Source organism: Gracilinanus agilis, chromosome 4, assembly GCF_016433145.1.
Source record: "Gracilinanus agilis isolate LMUSP501 chromosome 4, AgileGrace, whole genome shotgun sequence".
NCBI classification, from domain to species: Eukaryota; Metazoa; Chordata; class Mammalia; order Didelphimorphia; family Didelphidae; genus Gracilinanus; species Gracilinanus agilis.
Window position 1 is genome coordinate 83,043,107 of NC_058133.1, and position 17,754 is coordinate 83,060,860.

The 17,754-nt window shown below is 36.6% G+C and overlaps 1 protein-coding gene across 2 annotated transcripts in view; it reads right to left on the reverse strand.

The window, feature by feature from the left end:
* PDC (phosducin) overlaps positions 1–17,754 on the reverse strand; it is a 30,585-nt gene that overhangs the window by 4,490 nt on the left and 8,341 nt on the right. For both annotated transcript variants that reach the window (XM_044672892.1, XM_044672893.1), the window contains exon 2: positions 937–1,021. In XM_044672892.1, the coding sequence (XP_044528827.1) occupies positions 937–1,018 (82 nt within the window). In that variant the 5' untranslated portion in view covers positions 1,019–1,021. The remainder of the gene's footprint in view (positions 1–936; positions 1,022–17,754) is intronic.

Genomic DNA, 17,754 nt, shown 5'->3' on the forward strand with positions numbered 1-17,754 from the left:
AGAATTAGAAGGAATTACTAGTAAGGTACTTTCTTCCTTTCTTTGCCTACTGAACCTCTAGACAGTCTTTAGAAAATAACACAAATATTATCTGCTCCAAGAAGTCAGCTTTCATTTGTAAGTTGGGAATGATCTTCCCTCTCTAATCTCAAATAGCGTTTTATTTTGTAATTTTGAAATTTTAATTTTTTCTTTTTAAAATTTATTTTTTATTTTTTCTTTTAATATTTTCTTATTTAGCTTTATACATTTGTCATTGTTTGTTGTCGAGTTGTTTCAATCTTGACTCTGGCTCTTTGCAATCCCATTTGGGGTTTTCTTGGCAAACATACTGAAGTGTTTTGCCCTTTCCTTCTTCAGCTCATTTTACAGATGAGGAAACTAAGGCAAACAAGGTTCAGTGACTTGTCTAGGGTCACACAGTAGTAAGTGTCTGAAGTCAGATTTGAATTCACAAAGATAACTATTTCTGACTCCAGTCCTGGTACTCTAGCCACTTAGCCATTTAGCTATCATTTTATCTGTACAGCTATTTTGGCATCATCCCTCTAGTTTTCTCCTTGAGAGCAGTGATCGCATTTTGTCTAAACTTTGTATCAGGGTCTAGAAAACTGTTCTGCCTCTAGATATATGTAATATATCTATATATTCTTCTTGAATTAAAATCTTGCCCATAAATTAAATAATCTCCTAAATATGGAAGGTGCTTAATAAATGTGTGCTGTACTATTATTGTAGGAGTAATATTTAAGTAGGTATCATGGATACAGAAATAGAAAACAAAAAAGTTATGTTATCCAACATGTAGAGTTGTTCAGTTATCTAACATTTAGAAAAATAATAAAGAAATTCCAGCTCTAGGAAGGCAACTTAAGGTTTCAGATTTGTTTTTTTTTTTAAATAAGGGAGTACTTTTGCTTAGTGCATTTTTTTTACCTGTATGTGTGGCCTGTCCTTCAAAATCCTCTTCTAGACTGAGGCTTTTAGTTTCTTCCATATTTGTGTCGGAATTTGACATTGTCTGTGTAGTGGAAAAAGAAAATAAATAGATAAGTGATAAATAGATGGGACTAGAATATATAGCCAAATCATATAATTTCTTACATTCCTAGGTTTGGTGATGGACTAACATCTCTACTAAGTGATTACCCGCATATGTAAATGAAGTGTTTTGACCTGGTACCCAGCTCAAAGTAGTTTTCCTATATCAGGCCATAAACTTTGTGAACATTGTTCATTACTTTGTAAAATCATTGTGTAAAGATGCTATCATTTTTTGAAGTAGAAGTGAAAACACCAAAATACGTGGAGAGTTTTGCCTGGTTGATGATCTGGGGACAGCTTATCAAAATTAGAAATATGTTATAACTGAACACTTCCTAAAAAATCACAGATAGATTCATTCCTTCTCCATCAAGATCTTGCTTCTTTAAGGACCTTGACTTTCTAAAACACAGCTGAGAATCAGGTAAGAAGCAAAAAGACCTTTGAGAAGTCAAAATAAAGATCATACCCAGAATTCTTATTCAAAAAAAGCACATATACTTTTTATTCCTAGGTAAGTCTTTCATATAGGGTTATTTATTTTTACTTTGCAGATATTTTTAATGGTTGGTTATCTCATTTTTCAACACAAAACAAATTGGAAGCTAGAAATTAGGTGGAAGGGACTTTTTTAAGCAAGCATTTTTTATGTGGCATTCATTCTAACAAGAAATATCGACTGAGCCTGGCAGCAAAAGAGGAGAAAGAAAAAACCATTAAAACAAATGAAAGAATTAAAATATGGTAATATTTAATTTGGATATGGAATAGAAATATATATTTCTGTAGACTCAGAGGATATCATTGTATAAGTCATAATTTTCAAAATGATGCTGATGTTAAGAAAAATTATAAATTTTGTTCAGAATATTCTAGGAAAGAAGGAAAATGTGCCAGATGTGGTGATTTATGCTTGTGATCCCTGCTACTGGTTGATGCTAAGGTTGATAGATCATTGGATATTGAGAGTTCTGAGCTTCGGAAGGGCTAAAGTCAATCAGGTGGGTCCACACTAAGTCTGGCACCAATATGGGAAACCCCTGGGAGGAGGGACCACCAGGCTGCTTAAGGAGGGCATGAAATAGCCCAGTTTGGAAACGGTGTAGATCAAAGTTTTCATGCCAGTCAATAATGGGATCATGCCTATGATTGACCATCACCTTCCAGGCTGGGTGAGATGTAAACTAAAATGATAAAATGTAAATAAGGTACTTAGCAAACTTTAAAGCATTATGTCAGTGTTGGTTATGTTTTAAGAAAAGAAAAACAGAAAACAAAGAGATAGTGTCCATGAATCACACAGCTAGAGAAAGGAAATGATCTATAAATTAAATCAGAAATAATTAAAGATAGAGGACAAAAATGGAAGTAACTATTTTATAGAATATAAACAACTCCCTAATTACACTGTGACTATTAACTATCTCAGAAAGTAAATAGAGGAATACCTATAGTCATCAAAAGTAATAGCTAGGTAACTTGGTACATTAAAATAAAAGCTATAATTAAAAGTTAAAAATGGCAGATCACCTGGGTAATTTCTGCTGAACCGTTTAGTGCCCAAAATGCTTTGGCTTTAAGTTAGAGACTTTTCTTTCTTCTGAATTTTTAAAAGAGCAATTTGCTTACTTTAGGTACTTGGGTACAAGAAAAGTAAATAGTGTTTAAGCAACTCTGAAAACCATTTTGTTACTAATAAACAAGAATGAGAAACAGAGCTTGCTGTCTTTTCTTTTGCAGAGGTGAAAGCCCATAGTGAAAGAAAGGAAAGCTGATTACTGTTCAGGAGAAGAAAAAAAAAACAACATTGAGTCACCACCTTACTGAGAAAGTAATCCAATCCTCAAGACAAGCTTTAGGTCACATAGACAAAGCTAGTCATTGCAGAAAGGCTCCATTTGAAGTAGGGGCGACTCTGACCTAGGTTCATGATTGAGGACGGGGATGGACAGGAGGGATGTAAACAGTAGCTACCAATTGTAGCATTGGTTGATACTCTCATAAGAAAGGAAAATGGAGGGGAAAAATTGCATTCCTTTGCTTTTTTTTTTTTTTTTTTAACTACAGGAGAGAGAGATTTTTCCTTGCTTCCCTCCACATTCTGTTACTGTTTCTAAATCATCTGAATTGCTATCCAATTTCCTTCTATAATATCAAACCATTTACCCCAATTTTAGCTTCAGTATTCTCTTACTGTGCACCTGTTGTGTTTGTGAAGATGTCTTTACACCTAAACTTTTTAGGTTGGAGTTCACAGATGATGGATCCATGAACTTGAATGGGGATAAAAATATGTCATTATTTTCTCTAACATCTAATTTAAATTTAGCATTTCCTTATTTTATGAATGTGGGCAAAAAAACCATTATTCTGAGAAAGGGCCCATGATATAAAAAATGTTAAGAACCCCTAGGTCTAGACCAGTGGATCCCAAACTTTTTTGGCCTACTGCCCCCTTTCCAGAAAAAAAATATTACTTAGCCCCCTGGAAATTAATTTTTTTTAGATTTTAATAGCAATTAATAGGAAAGATAAATGCACCTATGGCCATCACCGCTCCTCTGGATCACTGTAGCACCCACCAGGGGGCAGTGGCGCCCACTTTTGGAACCACTGGTATAGACTATGATCAGATGAGATAATGAGTGCTTTGGAAAGCACTTTGCAAATGCAAAGGACACTGTACAGGGTGCCTTAAAAGTCCTAGTCAACTGCACTAAGGCTTTTGGGACACCACCCTCTGTAACTGTTAGAGGGCAGCTAGGTGGCACAGTGGATAGAGCTCTGGACCTTGAGTCAGGAAGACTCATCTTCCTAAATTTAAATCTTGCCTCAGATACTCACTCGCTATGGGACCCTGAACAAGTCACTTAACTCTGTTTGCCTCTGTTCTTCATCCGTAAAATGAGCTGGAAAAGGAAATAATGGTAAACCACTCTAGTATCTCTGCCAAGAAAACCCCAGATGGGGTCACAGAGAGTTGGATATCACTGAAAGAACAACTTAACAACAACATTTAAGTGTTAGATAATTAATTTTCTCTGGGCAAGATTTTTTTTTTTTTAATCCAGAATAACATTTATCCCGCATCATTAGTAGTGGTTCATGTCCATAACCATTTAGTCCTAGATAATTCACTTAACCCCTCAATGCCCCAGGAAACACCCCAAGTCTATTAATTTGTCAAACAAGTGCCCCTAGCATCTGCATTTCATTGCTTCATACAAGTGTCTTACACAGGATGAAATCACAGGTCTAGACCGAAAGGAGGGAAAAGACCAAAAAGAAGAAATACACAACGCTGGATTTAACCAGAATGAAGATTTTAGAACATGGTTGGTAGAATCATATAAAGTATCAGATGAGGTCAAACAACTATGTTTTTATCAGAAAGAAGGGAACACCTGGGCAAGGTGACAAGAGAAAACTGTCAGCTTCATTTAGGGATTGTTCGAGGAGGGTTAACTGGATTGATTACCTTATCTGATTAAAAAGAGTTATGACGCAGATTCTTCTTGGTCAGAGCAAGGCAGTTTTAGACAGTCACCATGGCGCATCTCACTCATCCTTAAAAGCTTATTGACGTCAAATAAGAGTTCTGTTTGTGAAGGATCTTGGTGCTGAGAACCCAATGACTGAATATCTTATTTTATTCTAAAAGACTACTTCTCTCCAGTTTTATTCTTTTTTAAAAACTCTTTATTCTATTTTTATTTTTTTATTCTTTATTCTATTTTTATTTTCTCTGTATAGACACAGATAAATTAAAATACTTTAAATACTTCACAGACATGATTTAGGTGGTGAGGATACTTGCTCCTTCCGCCAATGCTTTTTGATGGACTGCTTGACCAATGACCATCTGGACCCTTCCATGGGTGAGTGACTGGTATATAAGAGCTGCTCTGGCTAGAAAGTTCCACCTCTAATTGTTTATGTTCTTGCCATTGACTTTATGATATTCTTTTACAAACTTAATTTGTTTGTCCTCAGTCAACAGATATCTAGTACATTCCTGGGAGACCTGTCCTTAAAGTTGTTCTGGACTGGTAGGATCTGATAGAACTCATAGAGCACCGAGATATCATTGGATAATCTATGCTCACCTCCTTTTCGTGAGGAGGAAAAGGAAAAGTAAGGAGTAAGCATTGATATACCCTCTACTATTCTCCTGGCACTGTACTACCCAATCTTTTCCCTATTCCACCCACCCCCCTTTTTTTTAAACCAAATATTATCTCATTTGATCCTCACAACAATCAGGGTATAAGGTAGGGTTAGGGGCTATTATTATCCCCAGTGAAAAAATTGAGGCAAACAGTTTAAGTGATGTCTAGAGTCATATAGTTAGTAAGTATTTGAGCCTGGATTTGAAATCAAGTCTCCCTGAGTCTACACCCAATATTCTATCTACTGTACCACCCACCTGACAATGGAATAGGACTTTAATAGCGGAAAAATAAAAATAACTAAGATGAATCAGAATGAATAGTTTAAATTAACTCTCCATCTTTCTTGGTTTACTTCATACTTTGTGGGGAGATAGAATTTAGTAGTAAAGTAGGAGCGATAATACTAGCAATAGTATTAGATCCCAGCTACTTTTTGTTAGTCACGTACACATTAATTCAGCCAACTTCTTAAGCCGCCTCAGGGCCAGGATGTATAATTAGAAAATCTTGAACCCTTGGACTACAATTACCCAGCATCCCTTTCCTTTTCATCCCCAAGTTGCGTGTTTATGTTGTTTGTATATAGTTGTGTGTAATTCCACCTCTCTCTCTTTTTTCTGCATGCACAGTTGGATGAGCTCTCTTTTTTTCCCCTTTGATTCAAGTTAATATTAATAAATAAAAATATAATACTTGAAGTATTTAGATATTAATTTTTAATCTCACAAGGAACAACTGTGTTCAAATCTTGCCTCTGATGATACTGGTATAGGATTCTGGGGAAATCACACAAACTCTCAGTGTTGTAGAAGAGTGGTGTCAAATTCAAATCAAAATGGGAGAGACACTAAACCATACATAAGGATCTCTGCCAGCTACTTATTGACAATTTTAAGATATAATGTAATCTAAATTTTATTGTATTTTTGTTTATTTTGTTAAATATTTCCAAGTATGTAGCCTGTAGGTTACCTATTTGGCACCTCAGTCCTAGGCAACTTTCTTTCTGTCTTTCTGTTTTTGTTTTGTTTTTAAGCCCTTACTTTCTGCCTTAGTGTCAATTGTGAGAGAGAAGCTGCAAGAGTTAGGCAGCTGAGGTTAAGTGACTCACCCAGGATCATGTAGCTAGGAATTATGTCAGGCCAGATTTGAATCCAGGTCCTAAGCAACTTTCTAAGACTAAAAATTGCAGTGAGAGTGTCAACCTTTACTAGTAAATAATTTTAGCATCTGGGAGTTCCCTGTGCTAAAGAATTCACATGTCTACTCCTGTCCTATAAAAATGATTATTTGCGTTATCAAAAGAAAGGAAATGCTTAAATTCTAAACTTCAGTTAAAAAACAAACAGAATAAACACAAAAAATTTGAAAGCTACTAGAACTATTGCTAAGATACATCTTCCCTATGACAATGTCTATTACTAATAATTTTAAACATTTTTATCTGTATTTTTTAAAAATTTAGAATATTTGTCCATGGCTACATGATTCATGATTCCCCCTTCCTTTTTCCCTCTCCACTCCCGGAACTGATGAACAATTCCACTAAGTTATTCATGTATCATTGTTCAAAACCTATTTCCAAGAATATGATTGGGGATGTAGACTCTAAGCGATCACACTAATGCAAATATTAATAATATAGAAATAGGTCTTGATCAGTGACATGTAAAACCCAGTGAATTGCTCATTGGTTACAGAGGAGGTGGGAGGAGGGGAGGAAAAGAACATGAATCATGTAACCATGGCAAAATATTCTAAATTAATTAATTAAATAAAAATTTCAAATCAAAACCTATTTCCATGTTATTTATATTTGCAATAGAGTGATCTTTTAACATCAAAACCCTAATCATATCCCTATCAAATTATATTCTTATCTGTATTTTTGTTGATCTGCAGAGTGATTTGTTATAAATGTAAATGCTGATGTTTTTTCAAAAAAAGATTTTAGAAGAATATTCTCTGCTGAAGGTTATGCACAGATTACAAACCACTACTCTTATGTATATCTTAATATAGTTGGGGATATGTGTTGCAAAAAGGAGTTATTTAGAAAATTAAATAAGGATAACTTAAAATAGATAGGCTGAGTAATCTTTTCTTTAGTTCCCTGCCAAACCATATACGTTTATGAGGAAAGAAAAATTTCCACCCTTCCCTGTAAGATTTTTGAATGAAATTTGAATTATTAGGAACAGTTGATAGTAATAATTGTATGAGAAGATACAAACCCAGATGAAGCCTAAGAAGTCTACATTCTATTCTTCAAAGATTTTTGAAGGGTTCAAAAGTCAAAAACTATTTTGCCTGATGTATCTTTGAAGAGTATTCAATTTAGTTCTGTGTCACTGGCTTATTTACAAAGGTAGATGAGGCATTGTTTTTACATACTTGAATCTACAATTATGCCATGATTTTTATTAAATGACACTCATGGAATAGAAATCTGTATGTGCTCCAGTGTCTGGGAATACAACCACAAAAGTTAAAGAGTCCCTGCCTATCAGGATCTTTTCTAATGAGAGAGAAAGGGAGAGAAAACACAGCTAGAGTGGTGGCCAATAAAGAGTGGTCTGGTTTGGGCAATCACAAAGATGGGAAATGGTATTGAAAGTTATGTTGACTCAGTGACCCATTGTTCCCAAACCTGCTTGGGGGAGGCACCACTAGGTCTCAAGCTTTGTATTCCCTGATATTTGTCACGTAGTCAAGTCATCCCCCTCCCTCCCTGTGTTGTACCTGGAAACCAATGCTACTACTCCTACCTGGTGTAAGATGGCAATTTGGCCAGCAAATAAGGTTGGTGAGGAGCAGAGATGTGAGGTCCAACCTCTTTGCTGATCAACAGGGATCAGTCCATCTCTACAACGTTGAGGTACTTATAATAAATTCCTTTTTATTCTCTTTGTCCTGAGTTGTGCCTCCTTAATCAGGGTAAAAGCCACAATGAAGCATTTTCCTTTCAGGAAAAGAACTATCAGACATTCAATGACGTACCTTTAAAAAATCCTAATTCATGGTAGCCTTGATGTGAATACAGTTCTTGGAACCAGAGGAGGAAAGTGGGCAGTTGGTTACAGTATGTATGTGGCAAGAGATGGGGATGGAGGAGAAGAATGGCTAAGGTGAAATGATTCTAAGAATAGTACAGCTTCACTCCTCTCAGGTATGTTTTTGTACTTAAAGTCAAAACAAGACACTTCATGTCTTTGTCCCTTCATTTCCTCATCTGGGAAATTCAGACACTGGACTAGGGAATCTCAAGGATTCCTTCCCTCTGATATTGCACCCCACTTGCTATTTTGTGGTTCCTTGAGGTGCTTTCTTACTGACTTGTCTCCCTCTTTAGAATGTGGATTTCTTGAGTTCAGGGGCTCTGTTTTTGTCTTTGTTGTTATTTTTAAAATACCTTTACTTTCTGCCCTAGCAACAACTCTAAGAAAGAAGGGCAAGAGTTAGGAAAATGGAGTTTAGTGACTTGTCCAGGTTCACACCCAGGAAATGTTTAAAGTCAATTTTGAACCTAGATTCTCAAGCCTGGTTCTCTTGCCACTGTGCCACTTAGCTGTCCCATTGTCTTACTTTGTAGCCTGATCAGAGTAGGCATTTAATAAATACTTGTTGATTTACCACAGTGGTTCCCAAACTTTTTTGGCCTACCGCCCCCTTTCCAGAAAAAATATTACTTAGCCCCTTGGAAATTCTGCAGCACCCACCAGGGGGCGGTAGCGCCCACTTTGGGAATCACTGATTTACCAAATGACTTCCAGCTCAAATCCTATTATATTTTCTATGATATGAATTATTTTGGTGGAACTTTGTGAAAAAAAAAAAAAGCAAATTATCATTCATGTACTCCTTGTTGTTCAGTCTTGTTTGGTTCTTCGTGGTGCCATTTGGGGTTTTCTTAGCAGAGTTACTGGACTGGTTTGTCATTTCCTTCTCCAGTTCATTTTCCATATGAGGAAACTGAGGCAAACTGCGTTAAGTAACTTGTCCAGGGTCACACAAATAGTGTTTGAAGCTGGGGTTGGACTCAGGGAGATGATCTTGCCTTCAGGCCCAACACTCTATGTACTGTCCCACCTAGCTATACCATGGATTCACACCTGCTATTTAAATTTTTTTTTTTTGAAAAGGAAATTTTCTTTCCTAATGGAAAACTTCTTAGGAGGTCAAGCAACATCTTTTTGACTCTAGGTTCACTTGAATGTAAGAGTCTGCTTGTTTTTCTTAGTTTAATTTTAGGACCCCACCCCAAAGTCCTGTAAAGTTGCTAAGTAGCACTGCTTTTTTCTGAGGTTCCCATGATATGACCAGAAGTTCCTGGATATTTATGATTCTGGAGCCTCCTCACTCCTGAGGAGTATATCCCTGCCCTCCCAATCCTATATAACATTACTATGTGCCAGGCACTGTGTTAAGTGCTTTTTAAGTATTATCTTATATGATCCTCAGAACAACCCTAGAAGGAAAGTGATATTATTGTTCCCATTTTTCAGATGAGGAAACTGAAGAAAAGAGAGATTAAGTGACTTATTGAAGGTCACACAATTAGGAAATATCGGAGGCAAGATTTGAATTCATATCATCCTAACTCCAGGTCTGGTACTCTATCCACTGCACACACACACTGTTGTATTTGGTGAGCAATATAGTTATCTCCTGCTCAGCTGGCCCTAGGTGGACTGAATATATACTTCTTCAACCTTCCCACTTCTCATTGCTCATCCAAAGATTAGACTTCTTGTCTGGCATAGCCAGAGACACTTGGAGTGCTGTTAAATAATCTCTGTAGTCCATCAGTGACAAATGAGACGAGCGCCACGACCACAGATACAATTATCTGGGACCCTTGACTTTTATTCTTTTCTTTTTTTCTTTATCTATATTAAAGGTTGAGGAGATACTAAAACGGTTTAAGACATTTTCTGTGACTGAATAAAGTGCCTTAATGTTGCTCCTCAGGAGGAACTTGGAGCAATAATGGATCAAGGAGAATAGTTTTATCCAGGTCCTTTGGAGGACTACCTTTTTCTAGCCCAAAGGCAAGTATAGTTTACTAGTACCCACAAAAGTATATTTTATAGTGGTACTAACCAAACAGAGGAAGTATAAAGGATACCATCAGAGAAAAGTTTTATTAGACAAGATTAGGCAGGTCAGTCTTCTGGTGAGAGCAAGAGATAATGGATGAGCAGTCGACTTGTTCCACTGATAACCATATTATATTCAGAAAATTAGAGGAAGATCTCTAGCCTCTTGGGTATACCCCCTCATGGAGAATTTATAGGAAGTCTTGGACAAAGATCGAATTGGATAAGAGAGCATTGATGGATTGTAACCTGCATCATGGGAGGAGGACCCATATCAAGATGATGGAGCCGTCAAGGAGGAGAAGCAAACTGGAGAATGATTATTTTTCTGTGAGAATTAAAAAAAAAAAAATTTGTCCTTTTCTATAGCATGCTGGTGTTTGGATGCTTGTTATCTCCATATCCTACCACTCTCCTCCCCACCCAAAATAAGATCCTTGAAGGCAAAAACTGTTTGGTTCCTATTATATCCACACTGCCTAATACCATGTCTGCTATATATTAACTATCAACCAAGAAACATTCATTATGTACCTGCTTATGTGTTAGGCACCGTGCTAGGTGCTAAGGTTGCAAAGATAAAAATGAAAGTCGCTATTCTTTTTTTTAAACCCTCACCTTCATCTTAGAATGAATACTATGTATTGGTTCCAAGACAGAAGAAGGGTAAAGGGCAGTTAAGTGACTTGCCCAGGGTCACCTAGCTAGGAAGTGTCTGAGGTCACATTAGACCCCAGGACCTTCTGTCTCTAAGCCTGGCCCTCCATCCACTGAGTCACCTTGCTGCTCCCACAGAGTGGGTCCTTAATAAATACTTGACACTGGAATGACCTCCAGGAATTGATGCAGAGTGAAAGGAGCAGAACCAGGAGAACATTGTACACAGAGACTGATACACTGTGGTACAATCAAACATAATGGACTTTTGTACTAGCAGCAATGCAAGGATCCAGAGCAAGGCTGAGGGACTTATAAGAAAGAAAACTAGCCACATTCAGAGGAAGAACTTTGGGAGGAGAAATACGGAAGAAAAACAACGACTTGAACACATGGGCTGATGGGGATATTATTGGGGATGTAGACACTAAATGATAACTCTAATCCAACTATCATTAAGATGGAATTAGGTCTTGATCAATGATACATGTAAAACCCAGTGGAATTGTGTGTCAGCTAAGGGGAATTAGGGGGATTTTGTGGAGAAGGAAAACACATGAAATATGTAACTAGGGGAAAATATTCAAAATAAAAACTTAAATAAATAAATACTTGACACTATAATTTATATTTTCCCATTTGTCCAGATACCGAAAAAAAACATATATATATATGTATATATATATATATATATATAGTGCTTTGGGATGGGAATTAGGGGTATTGTTGAAAATACTTTAATCTGAATTTTGTTTTAAAAGGTAAGTGGTGAAGAGATTAACAACCCAAACAAGAACATTGCTTCTTTTCTGATGACTTAATTGGCATCTTTCCCTAAATAGGTAAAACCCAGAAAATAGACAGGAGTAAGACAGCCAAGAAGTCATACTTTTACAAGAAGACAGTTCTTTTGTATTGAGGTTTAAAATAAATTCTTTTCCATCTCCTGAGCACATGAAGGCACATGCCGCCCTACCAGACCACTATTCAGTCAGGAGAGGTGCTTCCAGGAGGGGAGTGGTCCCAAATGGTGTTAATATGTCTACACTTCTGATTAGCCAGAGGCCCTAAATNTATATATATACATATATATATATATGTAGTGCTTTGGGATGGGAATTAGGGGTATTGTTGAAAATACTTTAATCTGAATTTTGTTTTAAAAGGTAAGTGGTGAAGAGATTAACAACCCAAACAAGAACATTGCTTCTTTTCTGATGACTTAATTGGCATCTTTCCCTAAATAGGTAAAACCCAGAAAATAGACAGGAGTAAGACAGCCAAGAAGTCATACTTTTACAAGAAGACAGTTCTTTTGTATTGAGGTTTAAAATAAATTCTTTTCCATCTCCTGAGCACATGAAGGCACATGCCGCCCTACCAGACCACTATTCAGTCAGGAGAGGTGCTTCCAGGAGGGGAGTGGTCCCAAATGGTGTTAATATGTCTACACTTCTGATTAGCCAGAGGCCCTAAATAGTTCTCTAAGAATCAAATGCTTCAGTAAATTGACACTTTCCATTGACCAAGCCAATGTTGAGCAAGTTACCTCTAAAATACTAACTGCAACAACTTTATATTAGCAAGAATGTCTGATTGGTGGCTAAAACTGAGGAGTAAGCAAAGTTTATTCCCGTTTCCCCTTTCCTTTCAGGGGCAGCCTTCTCTACACTTCAGCCCCACCAAGGGGTTAATTCTCCTTATTCTGCTTCTTCCACTTATTTTGCCTTTTCCTGCTATGTCTCATGTTCCTGCTTTTTTCTGCCTCTCACTTTCCATCTCCCTAGACCCTCTTCAGATGGTCAGTGATTATTAACTGATTTATGGCAGATGGCTAAACCCAGAGCCTCCAAAAGTGTAAAACTTCAATTTCTCAGTGGACCCCTGAAAGGAGTACCTAATGGGATGATAAGTGGTGAGAACAAATGCCAGAAAACTAAATCTGATTGCAAAAGGTGTTGATGGACATAGGGAAATTTTCAGAGTCATCCAAGTCCTATAGGACAATCACCCACAAATACTTGGCCTCTGTTTGCCTTCAACTACCTGGGATGGAGCTAGATTCAGAGAGCCAATTTGGGGGCTTTAGGTCATTTTCACCTTTGACATATTCCCTTTTGTACTATGATTGTTTCCGGGGTGCAAGTTTTGTACCCACAAGATGATTAAAAGTCCCTTGTAGGTACATGCCATATCAATAATTTTTCATGCCCTTGTGGCATGCCAGGCTGGGCCCATTGCAAGTATCCACTAAAACAATATTTATTGATTGGCTGTAGACAATGCCCCTTAACAGAGAAAGGAATAGCAGAGCAAAAGAAACAAAATATTTGAAATACTTGATACAGCAGGACTGGTTTCCTATGTTAACTAATTAATTAATTAATTAGTTTGTTTGTTTGTTTATTTATTTATTTCCCTACAGGTAGCTCGGCATAGTACATATAGTCCTGGGCTTGGTATCAAGAAGGCCAAGGTTCAGATCCTGACTGGTCAAGCTGATGGGCTTCAAGATTGTAGTAAAAAAGATGGAGGTTGTATAATTAGAAATTATGTACCTTTGAACTACATTACCCAGGAGCCTGCTGACTTTTTTGGGGAGGGGGCACACAGCTTCCCATAGAGGGGCAAATTCTCTTTTCTTCTTTAAAAAAAGGCAAGTTTTCAAATCCCAGCAGCATCAGCCAAGTGCCTTGTTGCTTCATACATTTTTTTAACCAAAAAAAAAAAAAGAAAGAAAGAATAAAAGGGAAACAGTCTTTGCCCCTACTAAGTGAAAGGGCTCCTGTGAACCTTCATCTGCCCCCTGCCAAAAAGCAGTCCTTTTTAGCTCAGTTACAAAAAAGAAAAAAAATTAAGTCCTGTGACTTTGTGATCCAAAACAAGAAAGTGCAACAAATGTTTTAAAACTACTACAGCAGGTCCACCAAGATTTCCAATTATACAAAGTGAACATTCTGACACATTTGTAGTAGTATAACCTTGGGATAGTCATTTAGTTTATCTGTGGCTCTACAGGGTCTTATTTTCTGAGTCAGTTTGAAGAGAAAATACTTGTATCCAGAGTTCCTCATACTTAGAATTTATAGATATTTTGCATATGTGATTATGCTCAGGTCCATTGGATTCCCTCTCCTGACATGACTTAAATTGCGCCCCAAAATATCCATTAACTTTATATGGATGAACAACTTCTCTCCAATGAGTATTTTATTCTCCTGTCTTACCCATGGCTACAGTGCACCCATCATAACAGTTTGATATCAACTTACTTTATATCACTAGTTTGACTGACCAATAATGTTGAAGTTCTACATTAGTAGAGGGTTTTTTTTCAGGAATAAGAAAACAATCAGCATTTATTTGTTTTTTAAACCCTTACCTTTAATCTTAGAAATTATACTAAATATTGGTTTCAAGACAGAAGAGTATAAGGGCTAGGCAATTAATTAGGGCTAAGTGACTTGCCCAGGGTCACATAGCTAGAAAGTGTCTGAGGCAACATTTAAATCCAGGACCTTCTATCTCCAGACCTGGTGCTCTATCTGTTCACCCACCCAGCAGTTCCAATTAGGATCTATTTTTAACCAAGAGCTTAAAAACTTGTTCTGAAAAAATAGGAAACCAGTTCATTGAGTCATCAGTGAGATTTGAATTATAATGTAATTTCAAATGTTAATATCAAAATATTTTGGTTATTTAACTTAGATTGTTTAAGTGGTAAGCTGATGTGGAAAGAAATATGTGCTTAAATATCACTCAAGAAAATCACAAGTGTTAGATGATTCTTCAACCAGTTCTAAATGGTTTCCCTTTGATGTGACTATATGTGGAAAGAGATGTGAGAATTTTGGACAGCCTCTCTCTGTAAAGTGATCTGCCTTATACAACATTTTGCAGATCTTAATGCATTTTTCCTCCCATTTTTCCTTCTCTTTCCTTTTATGGTACAAAGGGCCTGTATTTTTGCATTTTAAATCTGTTTTGAAATAAAAGTTTATAAGGAAGAAAGCAACATTTGGAATTTCTACTGCCAACCTTAACATCTAGCATCTGAAAAAAACTCTCAGTTCACAAATAGCTTCTTCTGGCCTCATTTTTCACCTTTTACTTTCTTGAATGGGTTGTAATGACCATTGCAACTTAACAAAAGACATTAGAAGTCCCAGAAAATAAAGAGTGCTGCCTCTTCCCTCATTCTAATGCATTCTACATACACCTATCAAATGAATATAACCCAACCACAGATATAGGACTCTTCTAATCAAGGTCTTGTTGGGCCTCTTAGAATACTCTAGAACAAAATTGGAACTCCCCTATTTGGAATTTATTAAACTCATCACCATTAGGCCCTGGCCTAACTTTCAAGGCTGAATACAAATTATTCCCTTATAGTTCTATTTTCCAGACAAATGGGCCAAGTTCTATTAGACTATTAGCTCCTTGACAGTAGGGATTGTTTTTGTTGTTGTTGTTGTTGTTGTTGTTTTTAATTTCTCTTTGTATCGTTAATGCTTAACAGTGTCTGGCACAGAATAGGTATTTAATAAATTTTTGTTGTCTTAAATGCTTGTTGGATTATTCCAAGTTTTGGAGATACGAAGAAATATAAAAACTAGTCTTTGATTTCAAAGAGCAGCATCTTAATAGGACTCAGGAACAGTTATAGTTGACAATTAAATGCCAGTTTTGCAAAGTCTTTTTATAAGCATTATTTCATTTGATCCTTAACAACATCCCAGTGAAATAAGTACTACTAATATGGCCATTTTACAGATGAAGAAACTGGAAATTGGAGAAGTTACAGGTCACAGGACTAGTAAGGCAAAATTGAATGTGGACCTCACAACATTTGTTCATATCTCCCTCAGCAAGAATTATTTCTTCCTGGAGAAAACAATAGTTCTCAGAAGAGGCATCCTGAAAAAAACCATCTGTTGGGTGTTCACCTGTTGGGTGTTCACCTGGTTATGCTTTATGTTTACTCTGGGGGAGAGAAAAATGAGTTTTCAGAAACTGAAGCAGTGGATGAATGAAAAAGAATTTATTAAGTACTTTCTATGTGTCAAACACGATGCTAAGAGCTGGGAATAAAAAGAGAAAAATCAAAATGGTGTCTGCTCTCAAAGCATTCATATTTTATTTTGGGGAGATAGCACACAAAAGAAAGTTCAGTTGTGGAGCCAATGGAAAGGTTTGGAAAGCCTATGAGGCCAGCTGTGTGACCCTGGGCAAGTCACTTGACTCCTATTGCCCAACCTTACCACTTTTCCACCTAGGAGCCAATACACAGAAGTTAAGGATTTAAAAAAAAAAGAAAAGAAAAGAAAGAAAGGAAAGCCTACAAGGGGACAGGAGATGGCAAAGCCCAGAGGTCTTTAGGTTACATGGTAAATCAGATGATGATGCTAGGGTCTTGAAGGCATAGAGATGGAAAGTACTCTGTATTATTAAAAGAAATAGAAATTGTGTGAGCACTTCAAATGGCGGGGAACTAGGGGAGGAGGTGAGGGTGATATCAGGCAAAGAGTATCACTAGTGGTCATAGGACTTCCTCCTGGCCTTTCTGGAGGAAATGAAGAAAGTAGCAGACTTCCTTTAGAAATTTAAGAGCTCTCCTATCTGTGGTTTTAAAATTTCTTCATTATGTCTAAAAAACCTTGGTAATACATTTTATGTTACAGTTCATGTGAATTCCATTTTAATCTATATTTAATGGCTTTTTATAGTTTCTAGATAAGAGCAGAATTACACCAGAAAGATTAAATCCAGATTCAGTTTTGTTGTTGTTGACTTGTTCAGTCACCTCTGACTCCTTGTTACCCCTTGGACAATACTGTCCATGAGATTTTCTTGGCAAAGATACTGGAGTGATTTACCATTTCCTTCTCCAGATTAAGGCAGAGGTAAAGTGACTTGCTCTAGTAAGTGTCTGAAGGCAAATACAAATTCAGGTCTTCTTGACTCCAAGCTACCAGAACTCTATCCCCTTGAGCCATCTAACTGCCCCTACAGTAAATACTTATAAATACAATTTAACAAAAATTTCTGAAGGGTTATAGTGAAAAAAGATTGCTTGTATCCATCCTATACACCACTTTTTCTCTTCTATGTGATATTCAACTAGATTATAGCATAACAAAGTAACCACAGAGTGCCTTTTGCAATGTATCATACAGATTCCAGCATGTTGGATTGATCCTTTGCTGGGATGAGGCTAACTCTCAAGTGTAAGTCATCTGTGATGTCACATTTTTATTTTTCCCCTTTATTCCCCAATTAGATGTAAAAAAACCTCTTTTGGACACCTGTTTTCTAATATCTTGAGTCTCTGATTCTCTCTTTCCCTTCTTCCTCTCCCTCTTCCCCAAGATGGTAATCTTTTGATATAGGTTATACATATACTATCACATAAAACATATTTCCACATTTGTCACGTTGTGGAAAAAGAATTCATATTTTTTTAAAAAGGAATAAAATTAAATGAAGAATAGTCTGCTTTGGTCTGGGCCATGTGTCTTTAAAAAGAGATGTTATAAATAAAAGCTGATTCTGCAGATTAAAACGCTTTCTTGCAAAACAATGGAAGAACTCTGCATCAGCTACTTTCACAATTCAAACCGAAAATGTTGTTAGAGCTAGTTGTGTAGATCTAATAAAATGGAGTGCCTAATAATAATCACCTTTGAGAGAATCAAGGGAAGAAGGGGAGAGAGAAGATCTCTTATCCAATTCAAGACACATCAAGGGATGCTTAGTAGTTTTTGCTTTCAAGTTTTCAG